General features: G+C 40.0%; 1 protein-coding gene across 4 annotated transcripts in view; it reads right to left on the reverse strand.

The window, feature by feature from the left end:
- The window catches only part of SCCRO4 (DCN1-like protein SCCRO4), a 157300-nt gene that overhangs the window by 13946 nt on the left and 121393 nt on the right, over positions 1-21961 (reverse strand). For all 4 annotated transcript variants that reach the window (XM_067143112.2, XM_067143113.2, XM_067143114.2 and 1 more), the window contains one exon: positions 20886-21093. In XM_067143112.2, coding sequence (XP_066999213.1) covers positions 20886-21093 — 208 coding nt within the window. The remainder of the gene's footprint in view (positions 1-20885; positions 21094-21961) is intronic.

Raw genomic sequence — 21961 nt, forward strand, 5'->3', positions numbered from 1 at the left:
TTCACGGCCCTTTACAGCCCTAGATGTTCAGGAGGGCCTCAAAGAACTAAAACTTGGTAAAGCACCTGGATTCGATGGAATTCATCCAGAATTCCTCATACATATGGGAGACAATGCAAAGAGATGGATGGCACAGTTCTACATGGACATTCTCCAGACTGGACAAATCCCACTCAACTTCAAGAAAGCTAAAATTATTTCCTACTGAAGCCTGGAAAATCTGCAAATAGGCCTGAAAGTTAAAGACCAATAGCCCTCCTTAGCTATTGCTACAAACTCTTTGAAAGGCTTATCTACAACAGAATTGGATCAACCATTTTAGAACTCATTCCTGTAGATCAGAGAAGCTTCAGACCTAACCGAAACTGCTGCAATCAAGTACTTTCATTACCATCTTACAATGAGGCCGGATACCAGCAAAAGCTTAATACATCTGCTGTCTGTGGATCTCACTGCTGCCTTTGATACCGTATGGAAGGAAGGATAGATTTATAAATTACTCAGAGCTATACCCTGCAGAATGATTGCACAGCTTATCAACAACATGATCAGCGACAGGAAATTCCAGGTCTATTTAGGTGAAAAGAAAAGCTCAGTGAGAAAACTGCATAATGGTTTGCCCCAAGGATCAGTTTTATCGCCTCCACTGTTTAATCTGTACACCTCTGATCTTCCAGAAACAATATCCAGAAAGTTTTGCTATGCTGATGACTTGACCCTGGCCACACAATATAAGATCTTTGAGAAAACTGAAGACATTTTGACTCAGGACTTATCCACATTGGCAGAATATTTCAGGATATGGAGACTCAGACCCAGTGCAGCGAAGACGGAGGTTTCTTGCTTCCATTTCAGCAACCGGCTTGCTAACTTAAAACTAAATATTACCTTCTCGAATTGAGTACTTAACCCTCTGGAACCCGCATGTGCGGCAAAACGGCCGCAAATTTAGTTTTTTCTGAAAAAAAGTATTCAGATAGAATCGTGGCAGGAAAAGCTGTCAGGTATGCTAACGTTACTCTATTCGGCATATGGAGGCACCACGGTCAGCCTTCTGCCTTGACCGACGTGGCGTCAGTTCAGTGCGGGAGAACAGTGAGCAGACCTGCGGCCAGCTTGCCGCTACACGGATATTAAACTTGCAGAAATTTACGTGTGCACGCGGTCATGTAAGTACTGCATAATTATGTTTTCTTGGTGTTCCAGTGTGATTTGCCATTTTCTAACGTAGGATACCTGGGATGGTGGTGTGGGGGGATTGCGGAAGGCTATTGATTGAAAATTATCACCCAAATAACATTGTCCATTCCAGTTTCATCGTATTTTTGCTTCTGTCTTAGGGACCGCAGATTTCATAGCGATGAAGATATTCTTCGATGTTTACGAGAACCATCTGAGGGTGAACCTGAGGAGGACGTATATATCGAGAGTGAAGGAAGTGATGTTGATTACAAACCTGAGAATACAGAACAAGAGGATAATTGCTCAGATTCTGACAGTCATTACAGGAAGGGGAGGAAGATGAAAGATTGGATGAAGAAATGCCGCTTGAGGATGGCGGTCTTTCTGGATTACGTTTTTATATTGGTAGGGACCAGGAAACATTATGGGTAAATGATTCGAAATATACAACCAGTACTACACAAAAAACAAGAGTTAAAAATATTATTCAAATTTTGCCTGGGCCGAAAGAAGCTGCACAAAATGCCAAAACTCCTTTAGATGCATTTCTACATAACATAAGTCTCCAAATGATAGATGAAGTTGTGAAATACACAAATATTTCTATAACAAAGATTCACCAAAGCAGATGTCAGCAGTGACAAGAACAGAGGGAAGTCGATGGACGTGACAGGGACTTCAAGACTGACAAACAGGGAAGAAATCATGGCACTTATTGGGGATCTTTTTATAATTGCCTGTAAAAAGTCGAATCGAGCTAACGCGAGGGAACTGTGAAAAATCTGTGGAACGGGACAGACAATACTCAGAGCGAATTTCAGCTTCAATAGGTTTTTGCTTCTTTTACGATGCCTTCATTTTGATGACGTAACAACCAGAGCTGCAAGACAAAAACTGACAAATTGGCCCCTGTTCATGACTTCCACTCCAAATTCGTCAAAAAATTGCCAAAATAGCTGTAGCTTGGATGAACTTACGACAATAGATGAGATGCTTGTTGCCTTCCGTGGCAGGTGCGGTTTTACTCAATGTATGCCACAAAAACTAGCAAAATATGGCATCAAAATGTATGCAATTGTGGACAGTTAGACGTTTTACACAATTGAAATATATTGTGGGAAGCAGCCTGAGGGACCCTATTTTGGACATTCGAACAAGCCCCTGAACACTGTTAAATGATTGGTTGAACCACTAAAAAGTCCAACCGTAACCTGACTATGGACAATTACTAATCGAGCATTCCCTTAGCAGAATATTTGCTCGAAAGCGGAATGACATTCCTAGGAGAAAAAAAAAAAAACGTAAGTAGTGTGTTTCGTTTTATGATTTGAAAAAAAAAAAAAAAACACGAACTCAATGAGAAACTTTTGTCAGGTTACCCCAGTATTATTTTTAAGTTCCTCAATTTTTTGTTTGTTTGTTGTGATTTTTAATTTTGTGACTTTTAATTTTTTATTTAGATTTCATGGGATACAAGTTATGCCTTCTTTTCATTTACTTCTAAGTAGCAAGGTATTTTTGTATGTGTATGCTAAATGTTCCCAAGGCAATATGTCTTGTTTTCTTAATTCAGATCGCAATGCAATGTATTATTTCTTGTGTTAAATAAATAATGTTTTTCAAATGTTGTTATAGCTTCATATAACCGCATAGTTATAAAATATTGCCTTATGAGCCAAAAGAAAAATACCGTTTTTCACGCGGCCAATTTGCCGCCACGCATTCTACTGCAAATTCAATTTACGCGGATTCCAGATGGTTAATTGCAATAGGTATCCAAAATATCTCTGTGTTACCTTGGACCGGACTTTATCATTCAAACAACATCTTTTGAACTTGTCGAAGAAACTGAAAACCCAAAACAATATTATTCAGAAGCTAACTGGAACTACTTGTGGATCTGCTACAAACATCCTGCGCTCTTCAGCCTTAGCACTGGTTTTCTCTACTGCTGACTATTGTGCTCCAATGTGGATTAATAGCCCGTATACAAAGTATATTGACCCACAATTGAATACTAGCATGCGCCTTATATCTGGCACCATCAGATCAATTCCAGTTCACTGGCTCCCACTGTTGTCTGGAATAATGCCACCTGACTTACGAAGATTCAGTGCTCTTGTTCGAGAGTACAACAAGATCTACAAGAATCCTCTGCTACCTGTTCTAAATGACATACCAGCTCTTAGTCTCCAATGACTGAAATCATGACATTCATCCCTTTGTGATGCTGCTCTGAAGATGCCTACCAACTTCAATGCTTTAGAGGAGTGGAGAGGCCGCTGGAATAACTCTCCTGACTTGCCCCTACATAACATCTTTAGAGGGGAAAAAATTGCAAACGGGTCCCAACTGCTGCGTGCAACTTTGTCTAGACTGAACAGGATCAGGACAGGTCATGGAAGGTGCAGGGCTTCTCTCTACAAGTGGAACTTTGTACCATCTCCAGAATGTGACTATGGAGCCCCTCGCCAGACTATTTCCTACATTGTAAGCGAGTGTTAACTACGGACTTATCCAGGTAGACTTATCACCAACAGCGGAAGCACTACAGTGGATTGAAAAGTTGAACATTCAGATATAACAGATAACACTAATGCCTGAAGTGAATCAATGTTTTTTGTTATTGTGTATATGTTATATATTATGTATATAATTTCCTTGCCATACGCTAATAATAATAATAATAATAATAATAATAATATAATCGTGTGACACTGTCTAGCGTGGTGTGTATTTGACTTGTGATAGCCTAGTTATGGACACAGAAAATGTGAAATGCCTTAATAACTTAATGAAGACAGAATTAAAATCTGTCAGAAAGTGGACTGACAGAAGCGCGCAGAGGTCGCGAATATTGAAACTCGCATCTTCGAGTTTCGACTCGATCACTCAAGTTGGTCAAAGTTTTGTTTCAAAATGGTGGCCAAAGTCATTCCTTGCAGTTGCACATGGTTGAATGAAACCAATTCCTCTAAGAGTGTGACCAGACAATAATGTTTAATAACCCACTGCTCCGAAATAAAAGGCTTCTACTAACATTTGTTTTAGAAAGAGTATGATCTGCAATAATACTTCAATATATTTTTGTTGGCCCTGTGCATATGTTTTAATATTTGTTGTCTGATGTTTTTCACACATTTCAGTGTACCGGTACTTGTTATTTTATAATCCCCAGCAGGAAAAGTTTTCATATTTGTTCTCTCGTGTTTTTCACACCTTTTAATACTTTCCTCTCATCTTTACAAATGATAGATAGGCCTATACTTTTCAATGTACCTGCGGATACACGCCGTACAATGTCCTCATGTCGGAAAAAATCGTATCTACTGTAGTGTTTCCATATCCCTGTTGGATAGTTTTTATTCGTATAATCATTAGTACGCTTTCTCGCTTAACACGTTCTTCTTCCTTGTCCGCTGCAGAAACATTTTAATGAGGTTTCACTGCATTCACCATACAAAAATGGAAGGTTCGCACATATAGGACTTTTTTCAGCTGTAAAAATGAAAAAGAAACGGGGTTTAATATACAAGTAAATACAGTACTTCCCACTCTTTAGACAATGAAATAGTTTTCTTTATTTGTTGGGAGTTTTTGAAACAGGCACTTTTTTCCTTGCCATTTATGCACATTACACTCCAACAATATAAGACTAGCAGATCTGTTTCCATGTTCCTCTGTGAATTTGATAGCTTTTAACCTAAAACTTGTTGTATGACTGGAATATTTTTACATATCTCTCCACTGCAGAAACAATGCTTATCAACACAAGTGACTACTGTAAGCATTCTGACAACACTGAGTTGTTAGTACGAGTGAATTTTGTGGTCGTTGGAGGTTGTATACCCTGCTGCTCAAAAACTTCAATTCGAACAAAACTACCCAGTCCTTCATTTCTAATCATCATGAATAAATACTACACCACCATCATCATTGCCAATTTCTCTCGTTCAGCTCCCGCCGGGATGGGATGTTAATAGCCCCTTCCTATCTTCCTCTATTCAACCACCACTGTTCCTCCTTAACTGCATTCCAAACCAGGTTTCCTCTAATTATACTACAGTATTCTTGACAGTTTTCAACCACCTTAGTCTTGGTCTCCCTCTTGCTCTCCTTCCTTCTACCTGGGCCTCAATTGTCTGCTTAGGTATCCTTCTTCTGCTATCTTCTTAACATGTCCTAACTATTTAAGTTTATCCTTCTCCATTGAGTTGTAAAGCTTTTCCACTCTTTTTTCCTTTCTGACATCCTCATTTCTTACTCTGTCCTTTCTTGTCTTTCCTACCATACTTCTCAAACATTTAATTTCACTGGCCTGAATTTTATCCTCCTGTCCTTTTGTCAGTGTCTAGATCTCTGCTGCATGTTAGTATTGGGCAGTAGCACATCTTATAAACCACCTCTTAACACTTCACTGATACTTCCCTCCACACCAGGTTTCTCACACTTTGGTAGAATGCATTTCCGTGTTGAATCCTTTTACTGGTCTCCATGTCCAGCCCTGTATCCTGCATCAGTTCGCTTCCCAAGTACTTGAAGCTCTCTACAATTTTGAAGTTTTGTACCCTAATTTTTATAACTTTTTTCTCCTCTAGTCAACAAATTGTCTTACTCTTTTCCATGCTCATTTTCGCTCCATAATTTTCAATAATCTCACTCAACATGTTGAGTCGCCTTGTCCTTCCTTTCAGTTTGCTCCCCACATCACAATATCATCTGCAAACAACATTACTTTCAGCTCCCTGTCCCCATATTTTACCTTTCTCCTTCACAATTACATCCATAACCATTACGAATAACAGTGGTGACAGCACACTTCCTTGTCATTGTCCAATTTTATTCTAAAATCACTCTGTTTTCCTCACATTAGTCTATAGACACTGCTGCAACAATTATTGTTTTGTACATTGTGTACACACGTTCTATTATTAGTTTTCCAGATTCTTTCTGTTGCATTACTTTTCATGCTTTTGTTCTGGGAACACCATCATAAGCCTTTTCTAAATCAAGGAATGTCATCATTATATCTCTTCTGTATTCCCAATTTTTTTCCAGTAACTGCCTCATACTGAAGATGTGGTTTAAAGCCGATCTTCCATTTCAAAAGCCATATTGCTCTTTCTTGTAATTGTTCTTCCACCTTTCTTCCCATTCTCTTTTCTAGTGCCCTTTCAATTATTTTAGCTACCTGAGATACAAATGTGATTTCTTGATAATTATTACAAATAAATACTACATACACTCTAAAATGATTACACAATATTATTCAGCCATTCCCAGTAAAGGGGGGAATTATACTGAAAAATATATTGTCTAAAAATATGTTCTATTTTCATGTAACAAGTAGATAACATTTCTAATTTTAGCATTCTGTTGACATATTTTGAAAAATAATATATTTAATATGTTTTATTGGTAAAGGAAGTAGCTGGTTTTAGTTAGCAGTACATGGCTAGTTTCATTCACTGAAGTTGGCAGCACTTACATGTAGTTCAACTGTTAACTCAATTCTCAGGAAGTTTACTGCTGAGTTTCGGTTTTGAGACTCTACATACTGAATATCAGAGACGAAGGTGAGCAAATTTATTAAGTAAATGTAAAACAGTAGTCCGATGTACATGTTGTAACATCCGCAACAAAAAAGAAGAAACTTTTTAAAAATACATAATTGAACTAAATTTGTTTTTGTCTAAGGTAGAAAATGTTGACATTTTATTAAAATACCTGCACCCTACCATCTTAACCCTTTCCCGCCCGCATTTTCACTCCGCTTATCCCTAGGTTTCAACCTATTATTTAGCAAAAACTGAAACAGACCGTATTGTTTCAGAAAAACTTAAATACAGTTAAAACTATTGATCACAATGAATTTCAATAACATTAGAAAATATACCATCACATCCATTTCTCTGTTTATTGAGTCATAATGTGTTTTTCAACCCCCCCCCCCCTCCTCGTGATACTCGACACACAGACAGTCTGCATTTGTCACATTCCCATGTTGTCTGAATCCCACAAAACCAATAATCATGTGATTTTGGAAGTGAAATGATGCCCATGTATATAAGATTTTATTTGATCTGCCCAAGTGCCTTCCCATTCTGTTTTTATCTTACCGGAATGCGACTGTTTGAAGGCTGCATTGTTATATGCGCAATAGGCTATGTCAATGAATAATTTTTCTCCTCCTAACATACGTAGAAAACAATCTCTTTCCCCTAATACTCTTTCCGAATTATGCGCAGGTTCAACATCATCCATTTAATCATTCGGAGTAACGAAACGTAATATTTGTGTTACCTGAAAAGCAGTGGCATCGCTATCAGGTCCGATTTATCGATATTCGTTTTCATTCATATCACTGTTATCACTAAAATTATCTTCGTTGATATATTATTCACTCATTAAAAATTCACATGCACCCCTACTCAAGGATTCTGTGTCACATTTTCGCCCATATTCAGCTCAGTTTCAATATACGCGATATTCAATGCCGCCATGTTTACGGACAAAACAGCTGACCCGCGCTCGCGGAAGTTCAAGTTCAAGACCGTTGCCTAGGCAACGTCAAGACAGATTATATCTCTTCCTTTATTTCCTAAGACTTGTAGATTGCACTGCGTGTTCATGAATGCCTTATAAACACTTCACTGATGAGAAAAATAAAAAACTATCGCACAGATCGCAGACGAATGCAGATAATGCAGCCGGGCGCTTTCGGGCGCTAAGGACCGGAAGGCTAAATGAACAATCGGGCGCTTTCGGGCGCTAAGGGCCGGAAAGGGTTAAAGGTAATATATCTGAGTTTAAATAAGAATAAAATAGACATCATGGATGTTACGTAGGTGGTTTGAAAAGTTCTGGGAATGTACTAGAATTAAGTATCTTACCTCGGTGGAACTGCTTTTATTTTTCAACATAGTCTTCCTGTAGACTATTGCATTTGGTCCAGCAATGTTCCAATGCCTTGATCCCATCTTGAAAATGAGATTCCTCCAGGCCTGCAAAATACCTCTCCAATTCGGCTGTCAGTTCTTCCCTTGTAGAAAATCTCTGTCCACCGAGGAAAATTTTCAGCTTGGGGAATAGATGACAGTCTGATGGTGCCAAATCAGGTGAATAAGGTGGATGTGGCAACAATTCGTACCCCAGTTCATGAAGTTTTGCCATGGCAATAACACTTGTGTGCGGCGGAGCGTTGTCCTGATGAAAGATGACCTTTTTCCTTGCCAAACCAGGCCTTGTTTCGCGTATCTTTTCCTGTAGTTGGTCTAGGAGGTTTGCATAGTATTGCCCCGTAATTGTTTGGCCAGTAGGAAGATAATCTATCAGCAGAATGCCTTTTGAATCCCAGAAAACTGAGGCCATGACCTTTCCGGCTGAACGCACTGCCTTTGCTTTCTTTGGTGGTGGTGAATCAGCATGTTTCCACTGCTTCGACTGCTGTTTTGTCTCTGGGGTACAATAGTGGACCCAAGTTTCATCTGTAGTCACAAACCGGCGCAAAAAATCTTGTTGCTTGCACTGAAAACGGGCCAGACTTTGTTCGGACATTTCCAATCTGGTGCGTTTATTGTCCAATGTCAAGACAAGACTTATCTTGCGGATAATTTTTTCATACCCAATTCTTCGGTTAAAATATAATATACCCGTTCAGAAGACATCCCTACAGCTTAAGCAATCTCCCGCACTTTCAGTCGACGATACTCCACGACCATTTTATGCACTTTTGCGATAAATTCTGGGGTCATAACACTTTTTGGCCGTCCACTACGCAGATCATCATCCAAGCTCTCCCGATCAAATTTAAACTCGCTGGTCCACTTGGCAACAGTTGAAAATGAAGGAGCAGAGTCCCCCAGTGTGTTCTGAAAGTCGGCATGAATTTCCTTTACTTTCATACCTTTCTTTACAAAGTATTTAATCACTGCTCGAATCTCAGTTTTTTCCATTGTCACAAATCACTACGCGGGAACAACAACCAAGAGTCGTCACTACCACACTCCTGCAGCTAGAGCATTGACGCGCCACGTGTTCACTCACAAAGGATGTGTGATTATTGCGCGGGAACCTCGTTGCTCTAGCACTGACATCTAGCGGTGATTCCAAGAACTTTTCAAACCGTCCTCGTACATTTCTATCACCATTGACACTTTTAGATTAAGGCTAACTTTATGAACTAGTCCATGTTACATAATCTATTACTGGTATAATTCAGAGAAGTTTAAAATAAATTACTGATGTGTAGACTGATTTTTTTAAAGTCACAGAATAAAATGAAATTAATTTTCTTCATTCCATCTAGAATTTACTTTTTATGTTATAATGAAATATTCCTAAACTCAATTGTAGGCAAACAGAAACATTAAATAACCTATAATTTGGTTCAAGTTTATATTTTCTCTTGTTGAAGATAATGCCACCTGAAATGTCTGCTCCTGGAATGGCAAAAATGAGAGCTAAAATGAAATATAAAAATCCAGAGAGATTGGCTGCATATTTGGAGAAAGATAGAGAAAGGAATAGGTTAAAAAGTTAAGAAAAAGAAAAGTGTGCAAAAGACAAACACTTTCTGAATTTGGGGAGAGAAAAGACTAGAACAAGGGTGCAGAAGTGGAGAAGTAAAAAAAGCAAAAGCACAATGAAGACCAATACATCTCCAAACCCTTCAGCTTTGGGCTCATATTCAACAAGCACCCTTTGAAAATCTGTCCACAAAGCTGAATATACACTGACTGACAGAGCAAATGCAACACCAAGAAGGAGTGGTCAGAACTTTATGCCAATTGCAGGGTAGACTGACGTCACTGAGGTATGCTCATGATGTGAAATGCGCCGCTGTGCTGCGCACGTAGCGAACGATAAATGGGACACGGCGTTGGCGAATGGCCCACTTCGTACCGTGATTTCTCAGCCGACAGTCATTGTGGAACGTGTTGTCGTGTGCCACAGGACACGTGTATAGCTAAGAATGCCAGGCCGCCGTCAACGGAGGCATTTCCAGCAGACAGACGACTTTACGAGGGGTATGGTGATCGGGCTGAGAAGGGCAGGTTGGTCGCTTCGTCAAATTGCAGCCGATACCCATAGGGATGTGTCCACGGTGCAGCATCTGTGGCGAAGATGGTTGGCGCAGGGACATGTGGCACGTGCGAGGGGTCCAGGCGCAGCCCGAGTGACGTCAGCACGCGAGGATCGGCGCATCCGCCGCCAAGCGGCGGCAGCCCCGCGCGCCACGTCAACCGCCATTCTTCAGCATGTGCAAGACACCCTGGCTGTTCCAATATCGACCAGAACAATTTCCCGTCGATTGGTTGAAGGAGGCCTGCACTCCCGGCGTCCGCTCAGAAGACTACCATTGACTCCACAGCATAGACGTGCACGCCTGGCATGGTGCCGGGCTAGAGCGACTTGGATGAGGGAATGGCGGAACGTCGTGTTCTCCGATGAGTCACGCTTCTGTTCTGTCAGTGATAGTCACCGCAGACGAGTGTGGTGTCGGCGTGGAGAAAGGTCAAATCCGGCAGTAACTGTGGAGCGCCCTACCGCTAGACAACGCGGCATCATGGTTTGGGGCGCTACTGCGTATGATTCCACGTCACCTCTAGTGCGTATTCAAGGCACGTTAAATGCCCACCACTACGTGCAGCATGTGCTGCGGCCGGTGGCACTCCCGTACCTTCAGGGGCTGCCCAATGCTCTGTTTCAGCAGGATAATGCCCGCCCACACACTGCTCGCATCTCCCAACAGGCTCTACGAGGTGTACAGATGCTTCCGTGGCCAGCGTACTCTCCGGATCTCTCACCAATCGAACACGTGTGGGATCTCATTGGACGCCGTTTGCAAACTCTGCCCCAGCCTCGTACGGACGACCAACTGTGGCAAATGGTTGACAGAGAATGGAGAACCATCCCTCAGGACACCATCCGCACTCTTATTGACACTGTACCTCGACGTGTTTCTGCGTGCATTGCCGCTCGCGGTGGTCCTACATCCTACTGAGTCGATGCCGTGCGCATTGTGTAACCTGCATATCGGTTTGAAATAAACATCAATTATTCGTCCGTGCCGTCTCTGTTTTTTCCCCAACTTTCATCCTTTTTGAACCACTCCTTCTTGGTGTTGCATTTGCTCTGTCAGTCAGTGTATTTTCCGATAACTCTTCTTCCCTGTTTAACTCTTTCCGGTTTAACTCGCAGCGGCCGAAATTACGCTCAGGCCACGCTGCGTGCATAGCCCGTAGTAAGGTTTGACAACAACATTGTAACTAAAGCCGACAAAGGGGAATCAATAGTTCTATTAGATAAAGAAACATTAAAAAACAGAAGTTTTTTTTAATAGTAATAGTTACACGGTAGTTAATAAGGATCCGATAGTAAAAATACAGACTAATTTAAAGACATTATTAATGAAATCTATATTTCTTTTAACGAACAAGATCAACAAGGACTCGTAAACATGAATCCTAACATCCCTGTAGCAAGAGCCCTTCCTATAGTACATAAGAATGACATCCCAATACATCCCATTATTAACTACCGTAACAGTCCAACCTATAAAACTTCTAAGTATATTCATGGTTTCTTGAAGAAACATTACACATTTAATAACAAGCAACCTTTAAAGAATTCCATTGATTTTTGTAAGTTCAATCTACAACCTTATCACACAATATGGTACTTTAACGTGATTAACATGCACTCAAATATTCCAACCAGAGACACTGTCAACATCATCTATAACAACATCTGTAAACATAGTGGCCTCAGTAAAATGGAGATCGACGAGTTCATGACACTATTAAATTTTGTTTTAGACAACTATTTCACTTTTAATAAGAAAATTTATAAACAGAACGGCATTCTAAGTAATCCAACTCTGAAGGAAATTGGTAGCAAAGTTATTTATGATTTCAGAAAAAAAATTGTTTGTAGGAATTGTATATTTAAGAAAAGTCCTTAAAATCCTGTTTATGTTATAATAATTTAAAATTGGATAATGACCATACATTAGCCTTTTCCTCAATCCATGGTTTCTTCCACCCAGAAAATCAAATGATTTGCTCTGATATCTAATTAGAAGCCTAATTATATGTAACACTTGTGTTTATTATACCATGTAATCTTATTAATTTAAGAAAGGTAATACATCACAAATCTTAACTGTGTCATATATCATGTCAGATGTAACATCCGTGACATGAATAAAGCAATTACAGTAGAACCCCGTTTATCCGGAATAAAGGGGGTGGAGCCACTTCGGTTGATGCATTTTTTCGGATGACACATGGTAAATATTTTTGTAAGTTAAATGTCAAAATAAAAATGCATTAACTCTGTTAAGCAAAGGTGCATACTGTATATTAACATTATGTAAACATTTTAATGTCACTGATTGTATGGAATCGGTGATTTTCTCCTGAAATTTCTTGGTGCAGCGCTGTCGTGCAGCTACATTGGGCCACTGTTTAATCAACAACACATCAGCCGATGTAGATTCATTGCTTTGTTCAACAAAGCACAAAGCAATCTGAAATATTGAAACATTTTTGTTACTATTGAACTGAATACTGTATACAGTAATTTTATTACAGTACTGTAATTATAGCATGTGGTACTGTATTTTAATAAAAATTTGAAATCAATCTTACCTCCAATGTATTAAATCCATCATCTGCTGTAACTCAATTGTCAGAAGTGCTATTTGTCAAGGTTGGAGTCGTCTGCATAATCTTCATGACGAATACAGCAGCAATAATAATAATAATAATAATAATAATAATAATAATAATAATAATAATAATAATAATAATAATAATAATAATAATAATAATAATAATAATAACAACAACAACAACAACACAGTAATAATAATTGCTGCTTGTTCAAGAAAAAAATGTATTGTGGGATGAACTGATGATGATGCTTGTTGCTTAAAGGGACCTAACATCTAGGTCATCGGCCCCTAATGGTACGAAATGAGACGAAATGGAATGACAAATTAAACGTCCAAAATCCTCCACTGACCAGAATTCAAAATGTGAGGACAAAGAATGAATGGATGGATATGAATTTAAAACAATCAGTGGATCCGACCCACAATGTCTTGCATTCACAGAAACTGACGTGAATTAATAGTATTACTGACCAAGGGACTGCTTCTACAGTATAATACTGAATCGATGATGCTTTTAGTCCAAAGGGGTCCAAAATCCAAGTCATCGGCCCATCAAAATGGTACTTATCACTAGGAAAGTAGAACCATGATATTTGTCATGGTGCGGTACTAAGCAAAAGTAGCGTAGACTTGCGGTATTCCACACAGTATGGTACTACTCACAGGTAATGAAATTCGCACATGTAATACAGACCTATGGTGTTTCGCACATTGCGGCGCCATTTACAGGTAACGCAAACCTATAGTGTTCATCATATAAGTGTACTAACCACAGGGACTTGTGCTATCCCGTGGTGTTCCTCATATAGTGGGTACTAATCATAAGCAAGCCAGAACCATGGTGTCGCTCATATAGTGGTACTAATCACAGGTACTGTATAAGCCGGCACCGTACTCTTTTGCTACTAATCACTTGGTACCTAACATAGTGGTACTACACGCAAGTAAAAGCGACTCATGGTGTTCCCCGCATGGTGGTACTAATCACAAGTAGTTTCATGGTTCGAATTCAATCATCCCTTGGTTGCCCCTTTTAGTCACCTCTTACGACAGGCAGGGGATACCGTGGATGTATTCTTCGTCTGCGTCCCCCACCGACAGGGGGTTGTGTGTCTGGTCTGCGAAAGGCATTTTATTTCCCTCAAGTCCGCCAGCAAGCCGGTTAGGACCCCTCTACCCACCACCTGGGACGCGCCACGTGGGAGTATCACCTCTCCCCCTGCTACGCCAGTGTAGTAGGTTCGTGGTGGGACGAACTAGAGGGTAAGAAACTGTTTTCTTCTATGCTACACATGCATTCTGGCATAAGTCATAATATAAAAATAGGGTTCGCCTAGTAGCTCTCAGCACATATACCAAGAGAATTACTAACATCGACGGCTAAGAACAAGAGGGTAGAAACAAAATATTAAAATACAATTATGCCAGAGCATTTCGGTTAAGCAGGGTTCTACTGTATAAATTAAATCCCTTCTTTCTTTTGAATTAATAGATCAGAATTAGGACCTGTAAAGCTTACATCAAACCTATCATAAAATATGGCAGTGAACTACTTACTGCAGGACCCCAATCAAACATTGATCGCTTTGAGAGGTGTTAGAATAATGCCCAACGAATCATAACAGGCGCAATAAACACCATGCCTGTAACCGCCTTACAATTGTATACCCACAATTTACCAACAGAAGAAATGAAACAACAAACAACCAACGCATATCTCAGCTTACAAAAACCACCCCAAATGACGTGGGACAAAAAAACCAGTTACCAGCCCCAATCTTAAAACCCAAAGAGATCCTTTGAGTCTCACCAAAGAATATATTAATAAGAGTAATCTGCAAATAAAACTTAAAACACTATGTACGCCAGTCAACCCCACTGAATATATATGCAAGTAACTGCAGATCTTACTTTGCTAGAAGAGGCCTGCAAGAAAGACTGTTCACCATATGATCTAAAACAGCTGGCCTCTGTACAAAAGAAGAAAGATATCTGTCTAATCAATGGCTAAAAATTATATACAGATGACTCACAGGACAAAGAAAACAGAACTGGGGCAGGAATACAGTACATTCCTCTCTCTTCTCACTCCACTTCCCAGTAGGCCAAAACAAAACAAAATTTCATGCAGAGATCCCATGCACAACAACAGTTTTTAGACAGAAACAACGATTAGCAAAAATTTGTTATCCTTACAGATTCAAAAGCAGCCATCCAAGCTGTCTCGTCAAATAACGTCTCAAAATAAAGAACTGAAAGAAATTCTATGTATGATAAAAAACCTCCAAAGACTCAAAAAACAGATCTCATTTCAGTGGATTCCTTCTCATGTTGGAATAATGGATAATGAAGAGGCAGTCAAAAAAGGTACCACACTACAACAGCCTGCCAGTCAGACTGATTTTATGTCATCAAAAAGAATTCTGAAAAATACTGTTAAAAACAGGCACGAAATGGCAAAGAAAACAGCAGAAACCAAATTATGCTAGTTGCTTTACGTCGCTCCGACACAGATAGGTCTTATGGCGACGATGGGACAGGGAAGGGCTAGGAGTGGGAAGGAAGCGGCCATGGCCTTAATTAAGGTACAGCCCCAGCATTTGCCTGGTGTGAAAATGGGAAACCACGGAAAACCATTTTCAGGGCTGCCGACAGTGGGGTTCGAACCTACTATCGCCCGAATACTGGATACTGGCTGCACTTAAGCGACTACAGCTATCAAGCTCGGTACCAAATTATGAAAGGATATTGATGCTAAATGGGATCAGTATAAAATAAAACCAAGAAGAGAAGCTGTAGCCTTCTTCAGACTTAACACTGGCCACGACTGTCTTGCAGCTCATCTGAAACGAATCAACATCCTTATATCCAAAAAATGCACACTTTGCCATAACCCTGGAAGCAAAATGGTAAGGAACACCTGCTACATTGCAACAAACTTGATGCGACAGCCAGAACTTCAGGAAATCTCACTCAACTATACTGGAATGCAAGAAAGCTGATGGACGGGAATTCGGGCTAGCCATAAGATACAATAACAGCAGCTTGCAGATTGACACTGTAAAAATAAAATTAATGTTATCTAAGGCAGTAAGCTGGATTTTTTAATTTTAGTTCACAGCCTGTAAGGTGAGTTCACGAATTCTGTGTCTGTGACCAAACTTTTTTTTTTCAGTTTCCGGAACAGTAATACATTTACTCAACATACGAGGGCGTTTGAAAAGTCCATGCAAAAATAAAAACTACTAACGTGTTTGGGGTGAACCTTTTTTATTTTTCAACACAGTCTCCTTTTAGGCTTATACACTTCGTCCAACGATGTTCTAGTTTGTTGATCCCTTCCAAATAATAGGATTTGTCCAAGTCTGCAAAATATCCATTAGTGTTTGCAATCACCTCCTCATTTGAATAAAATCTTTGTCTGCCAGCCATTTCTTCAAATTGGGGAACAAATAATAGTCTGGGGGAGCTAAGTCTGGAGAATAGGGGGGATGTGAAATGAGTTGGAATCCTATTTCCATTAATTATGCGACCACAACTGCTGAGGTGTGTGCTGGTGCGTTGTCATGATGGAAAAGGACTTTCTTGTAGGCCAATCGCGGGCGTTTTTCTTGCAGCTCGGTTTTCAAACAATCCAATAACGATGAATAATATGCACCTGTAATAGTTTTACCCTTTTCCAGTTAGTCGATGAGGATTATCCTTTGCGAATCCCAAAAGCAGTTGCCATAACCTATCCGGCCGAAGGAACGGTCTTCGCCTTTTTTGGTGCAGATTCCCCCTTGGTAACCCATTGTTTAGATTGTTGTTTGGTCTCAGGAGTATAGTAATGTATCCATGTTTCATCCACAGTGACGAAACAACACTTAAAGTCCTCCGATTCTTCTGGAACAGTTGCAAACCATCCTTGCAACACTTTACACAATTCCGTTTTTGGTTAAGCGTGAGCAATCGCGCCACCCGTCTTGCAGATAGCTTTCTCATGTCCAAATGTTCATGCAAAATATTATGTACCAGTTCAGTTGGGATGCCCACAGCACTAGCAAACTCACGCACCTTAACTCCTCTGTCATCCATCACCATATCATGGATTTGATCAATGATTTCTGGATTCGTAACCTCCACAGGCCGTCCAGAACGTTCAGCGTCACTTATGCCCATATGGCCAGTCCGAAAATTTTGAAACCACTTATAAACTGTTCTAATCGAAGGTGCAGAGTCACCATAATGTTTATCAAGCTTCTCTTTAGTCTTCTGAAGCATTTTGCCTTTCATAAAGTAATGTTTAATCACCACATGAAATTCTTTTTCGTCCATTTCTTGAAAATCACTCGACTTCCTTGATTCACACAAATGCCAAACACTAAGAAATAGTCAATATGACTGAAACTTTGTATGCATTCATTCAAGAGATGCTACTAACTCAACACGACCTCAATACGCGCCGGTGGTGCCATCTCTAGGACTTTGCACGGACTTTTCAAACCACCTTCATAGTTTCTCCTATAGGGAGATCATTACCATTTACTGTGTTTCATGTTTAAAAACACAAAATACATTTAAATTTTAATGTTAAGGGCTTAAAATTAGTAAGAAGGTAACATCCGTGACAACTGGAATGGCTGCATATCCTTCATGACATGTACTGTGCAGTCAGTACAATCAAGTCTGCAGCTGTTGATCTCCTTTCATACTGTAACGCATTCAATTTTAAGACTTCAAATATTACTAGATGCATCCATTACATGGGTGATTTTTCCCCAAAAATTTAAGGGGAAAATTGGGGTGTCTCCATTTTTCAGTGGTGTCCATTATGCAAATAAATGACCGAGCTCGATAGCTGCAGTCGCTTAACCCGTTAAGTGGGGAGGTCATAAACTAGGAATTCCTGCATAGTGGGGAAACATTTTCAGTAAATTTTTTCTTTAAAAAAGAAATCGTTTTTGCCAACCTACACCCGCTTAAATATTATATTATGTTAAAATTAGCATAAAATTATACGTTGCGGTGTAAATTGCGCTATTATTTACAATTAAAACGATTTTTCAATTCATCCAGTGTCAGTGCAAAAATTGCATATGTGCCATTTCATATTTACTTCGATTCGGAGTATTATTTGTGTTGCTTACATTAATTCAACGTTGAAATACGTAACACACAAATAAAAAAAGCATCACATACTCCAAATAATACTGACACATTCACTCAAATATCACATTTTCCTGAAATAAAATAGAAAAATGTACTCACCACGTAGGCCTGTAACTTGCCATTGAAGAGGGCAGCAAGTAATCCATGAGTTCATTCATCACAATTTTGTCACCACATTACACAAAATTACACTACACTGTTCAACACTATTTACACTCAATAGCTATAACAAATAACTGGAGAGAAAATTGAAAAGAACTATTTCAGGATGGTCACTGATAGTTGCCGGCACGCAGAATGTACAGCGGTCACCGAGTGTAGACCACGATCTTCTCAGATTCCCCGAGTATGGAACCTGAGACTCGCTGGCATATTTACAATGCTCATACTTCAACTGTATGGTATAGCCTGAAGCAAGGAGAGGGGCACAAAGCGACATTGCATACTGCACAAAAATTATGAGTATCCCGCCGCTGGCCTTTTGCCACGCAAACAACGCATCTCTTATTTGCGTGCAGTCTTGATTTTGAGGCTGGATTGAAATCTGGAAAATGCCTTCCCGAGAATCGAGTTGACGAGTCAACGGGTGCGGGTCTCACTGATCGAATTGGCAAGGCTGCGTTAGGGGTAGCGTTCGCATACTTCTGAAATAGTTTCTGCACAATTTGAATACGAAACTCCAGCTGAGCGAATGTACCGCCGTATTTCTTGTATATCACAAAAGCATTGAACACTGTTATATCCAGTAGGTGTCTAAAAATCTTGTGGTAATATTTCTTCATTCTTTTTCTCGCCATACTGTATGGCACGATACACTGGTCCGATAAGTCCACCCCTCCCATTGAGTCATTGTACTCAATACATACGACCGGCTTCTCTTTGGTTTCTCCTTTCTTGTTTAGAACAGTGCGCATTTTCGCGTCATGAATACTACTCAGCATGCAGACTTATCTCTTGTCTTTCCACTTCAAGGCCATGAGTTTGTTTTTATAGGCAAAAGCCACCTCCCCTTTTTTCAGCTTTTTCCCCATGACGTCCTTCGGAAGATTTTTTCTGTTAGATTTTACAGTGTCAACAGCGTCTGTCTGAAACTCATTGAGCTGATGGAAGAGTTCCGGGCTACTGTAATAATTGTCTAGAGCTATGAGATATCCCTTATTTAGAAGAGGTTCGGCTAGAGCAAACACTACTTTTGAGGGCTTGGTATACTGCGAAATATTTAGCCCACAAACCTCATTTACTAGCTTAGTTTCCTTGCCTGTGTACCACAGGATATTCCACACATATCCTGTTTTAGCCTCACATAATTTAAAAGATTCCATCCTGAAACGAGCTTTCTTCTTCGGAATGTACATTTTCCACCCCAAGCGACCTTTCCAAAGGAGTAAACTTTCGTCAATTGATAGACGATCATCTGGTAAATAGGACATTTTAAATTTTGATACAAGAATGTCTAGAACTGGCTTCACTTTGTAGAGTTTTGGGGATACTTGCCGATCGTAAGCCTCATTATCTGAGAAATGTAAAAATTTCAGTAGAAGGAAAAAACATTTCTCGGACATGGTCTCGTAAAACACGGGCGTAGCAAACAATCTATTACGTGAAAAATAATGAGATAGCTTCGGCTTTTGAAGAAGAAGAAAGATCCCAAATAAAAGTTTTATTTCTTCCTTGTTAGTAGGAACCCAATCCCTCTCCCTGCTTCTCCTTTTCATCTTAGCTGTTCCTATACTAGCTTGTATTGACTGCTGAGCGTACAGATTAGTTTGCTCTGCAATAAGTTCGCACAGTTCATTGTCAATGAAATGCTCAAATATTTTGTCCGGTTCTTTTTTATTTAAAAGTTCGCCCTGAATTCCACTTTGATATGTAGCTGGAAATCGGGCTCTCCTACATCCCCTTACATCCCAGTCATTAGGCGGAATAGGAGGCAAATCGCTCTCACTTTCTGACTCGCTACTCTCATCGGAGCTCGAACTCGACACCTGTCCACGGCATCTAGGCAACAGGCCTACTCCGACGGAAGCACTCATGCTTGGAGCATCTAACAGCGGGATAGTTTCACCATTACTATCTAAACTAGAATCACTGCAACTATCTTCCTCACTGAGCTCGAGAATATCCCTTATATCATCACTCGGAAGATCTACAATTCTTTTGGACATGTTGACTACAAATATGAAATGCTACATGTAGAATTAAAACAATAAATCACAAGATAAATTTACATACCAACAAAACAACTTATGAGAGCTGAAAACATTCACACCGAGACACGAAATACTACGCTCCTCGCGGCACACTGACTGAGCTTCTCGCCAAGCGCCACATAGGTTGTTCTTGCGCTACGCAGCTATGTAGCAGATAATAAGAGGATTCCTAGACGAGAACTGCTTAGATACACGAAGGTGAAAAAAAATTCTGTCAGATGGCAGCACCTCTCGGAACATACGGAGAAAGTTTCAAACCTACCGCTTGTTTCGTAACGGAGATAAAAAATAAAAACTTTCCGCGCTTCACATGACGCGCGCCCACCATCGGGCTCGCTCCAGCCGCGTCACCTGAAGCGAGCCCCACTCTACGGGTTAAGTGCGGCCGGTATTCAGTATTCGGGAGATAGTGGGTTCAAACCCCACTATCGGCAGCTCTGAAGATGGTTTTCCGTGGTTTCCCATTTTCGCACCAGGCAAATGCTGGGGCTGTACTTTAATTAAGGCCACGGCCGCTTCCTTCCCATTCCTAGGCCTTTCGTGTCCCATCGTCGCCGTAAGACCTATCTGTGTTGGTGCGACGTAAAGCGAATAGCAAATAAATGTGGTATTATGTAAAATTTTGGAACACTTTAAACCATAAACACACATTAGAAACTTACAGGCTCCATCAACATCATAATTGGATAGATCACTGAGGATGGTGCGTGAAAATTCCAGGATATTGCACCACTGGTCCTTGTTAATTACTTTGTACTTGGAGTGCTCAAGAAAGTTGTTAAACTGTCCAAACAATACCCAATGTTTCCCCAACAGCAACTGCAGCATTGCTTTGGCAGTCTCAATATCCATACTTCGCTGATCCTTGTCCTGTAAGCATAAAAAAAGAGAAGATATTATTCCAAACTTAAACTTCTAAGGTCATCACATGAATAATTTATAATGGCCAGAACTTGGCATCAAATTGGCAAAATAAATCAATTAGAAAAAGGAGCACACAGAACTGCAGCTGAAGTTTATGCAATCAATGACCAGGACTAGCATTAATCCCCAGATGGTCAGCTGAAAATCTAACTGGATGTCAGTTCACAAGGGATAATCATGGGATAAACTCTCGTTGTCAGAGGTAAACTATCTTAAATGCAAAACCAAAGATTTTGAGGATTTTACTGTATGTGACTTGTACTGGGTCTTCTTATGGGTACACTACCGTGTGTGTATATTTAGAAGATAAGCTATGTGATATCGTATGTGCAAGGAGAACCCAGCAATAAAGAATGATAAGTGATCATACAACAGTTCAATCTTATGCTGTCCGCCGCCATCCTTATTGTATTGGCTCTTACGATAGTTTACCAAAGTCAGAACTGTCGATTCGACCTGCCTTAAAAGTAGCAAAATATGGGCCTCAGCAGCTTCCTTCTGCTCTCCTATAATGTTAGTGAAATGTCATGATAGTTTACCTCTGAAATCCAGAGATAGCTGCTATGGGAGTATATTTCAATTCAACAAAATTACATTTGAATTAACAGTTTATAACAGAATACAGGTCTTGAGATGTAATTAGTCCATGTTCCGATTACAGTAAGATATCTCGAGAGCTATTTGAATGAAGCTATATTACCACATGTTAACACAATTCTTTCAAATATTGTTCATGACTGTTTTGAGACACTACTTAAAGTAGTTATGAAATATCACAAAAGCAAGCTGACTGTGTGAAGAATGAAGGAATGTG

Source organism: Anabrus simplex, chromosome 3, assembly GCF_040414725.1.
Source record: "Anabrus simplex isolate iqAnaSimp1 chromosome 3, ASM4041472v1, whole genome shotgun sequence".
Classification (NCBI taxonomy): Eukaryota; Metazoa; Arthropoda; class Insecta; order Orthoptera; family Tettigoniidae; genus Anabrus; species Anabrus simplex.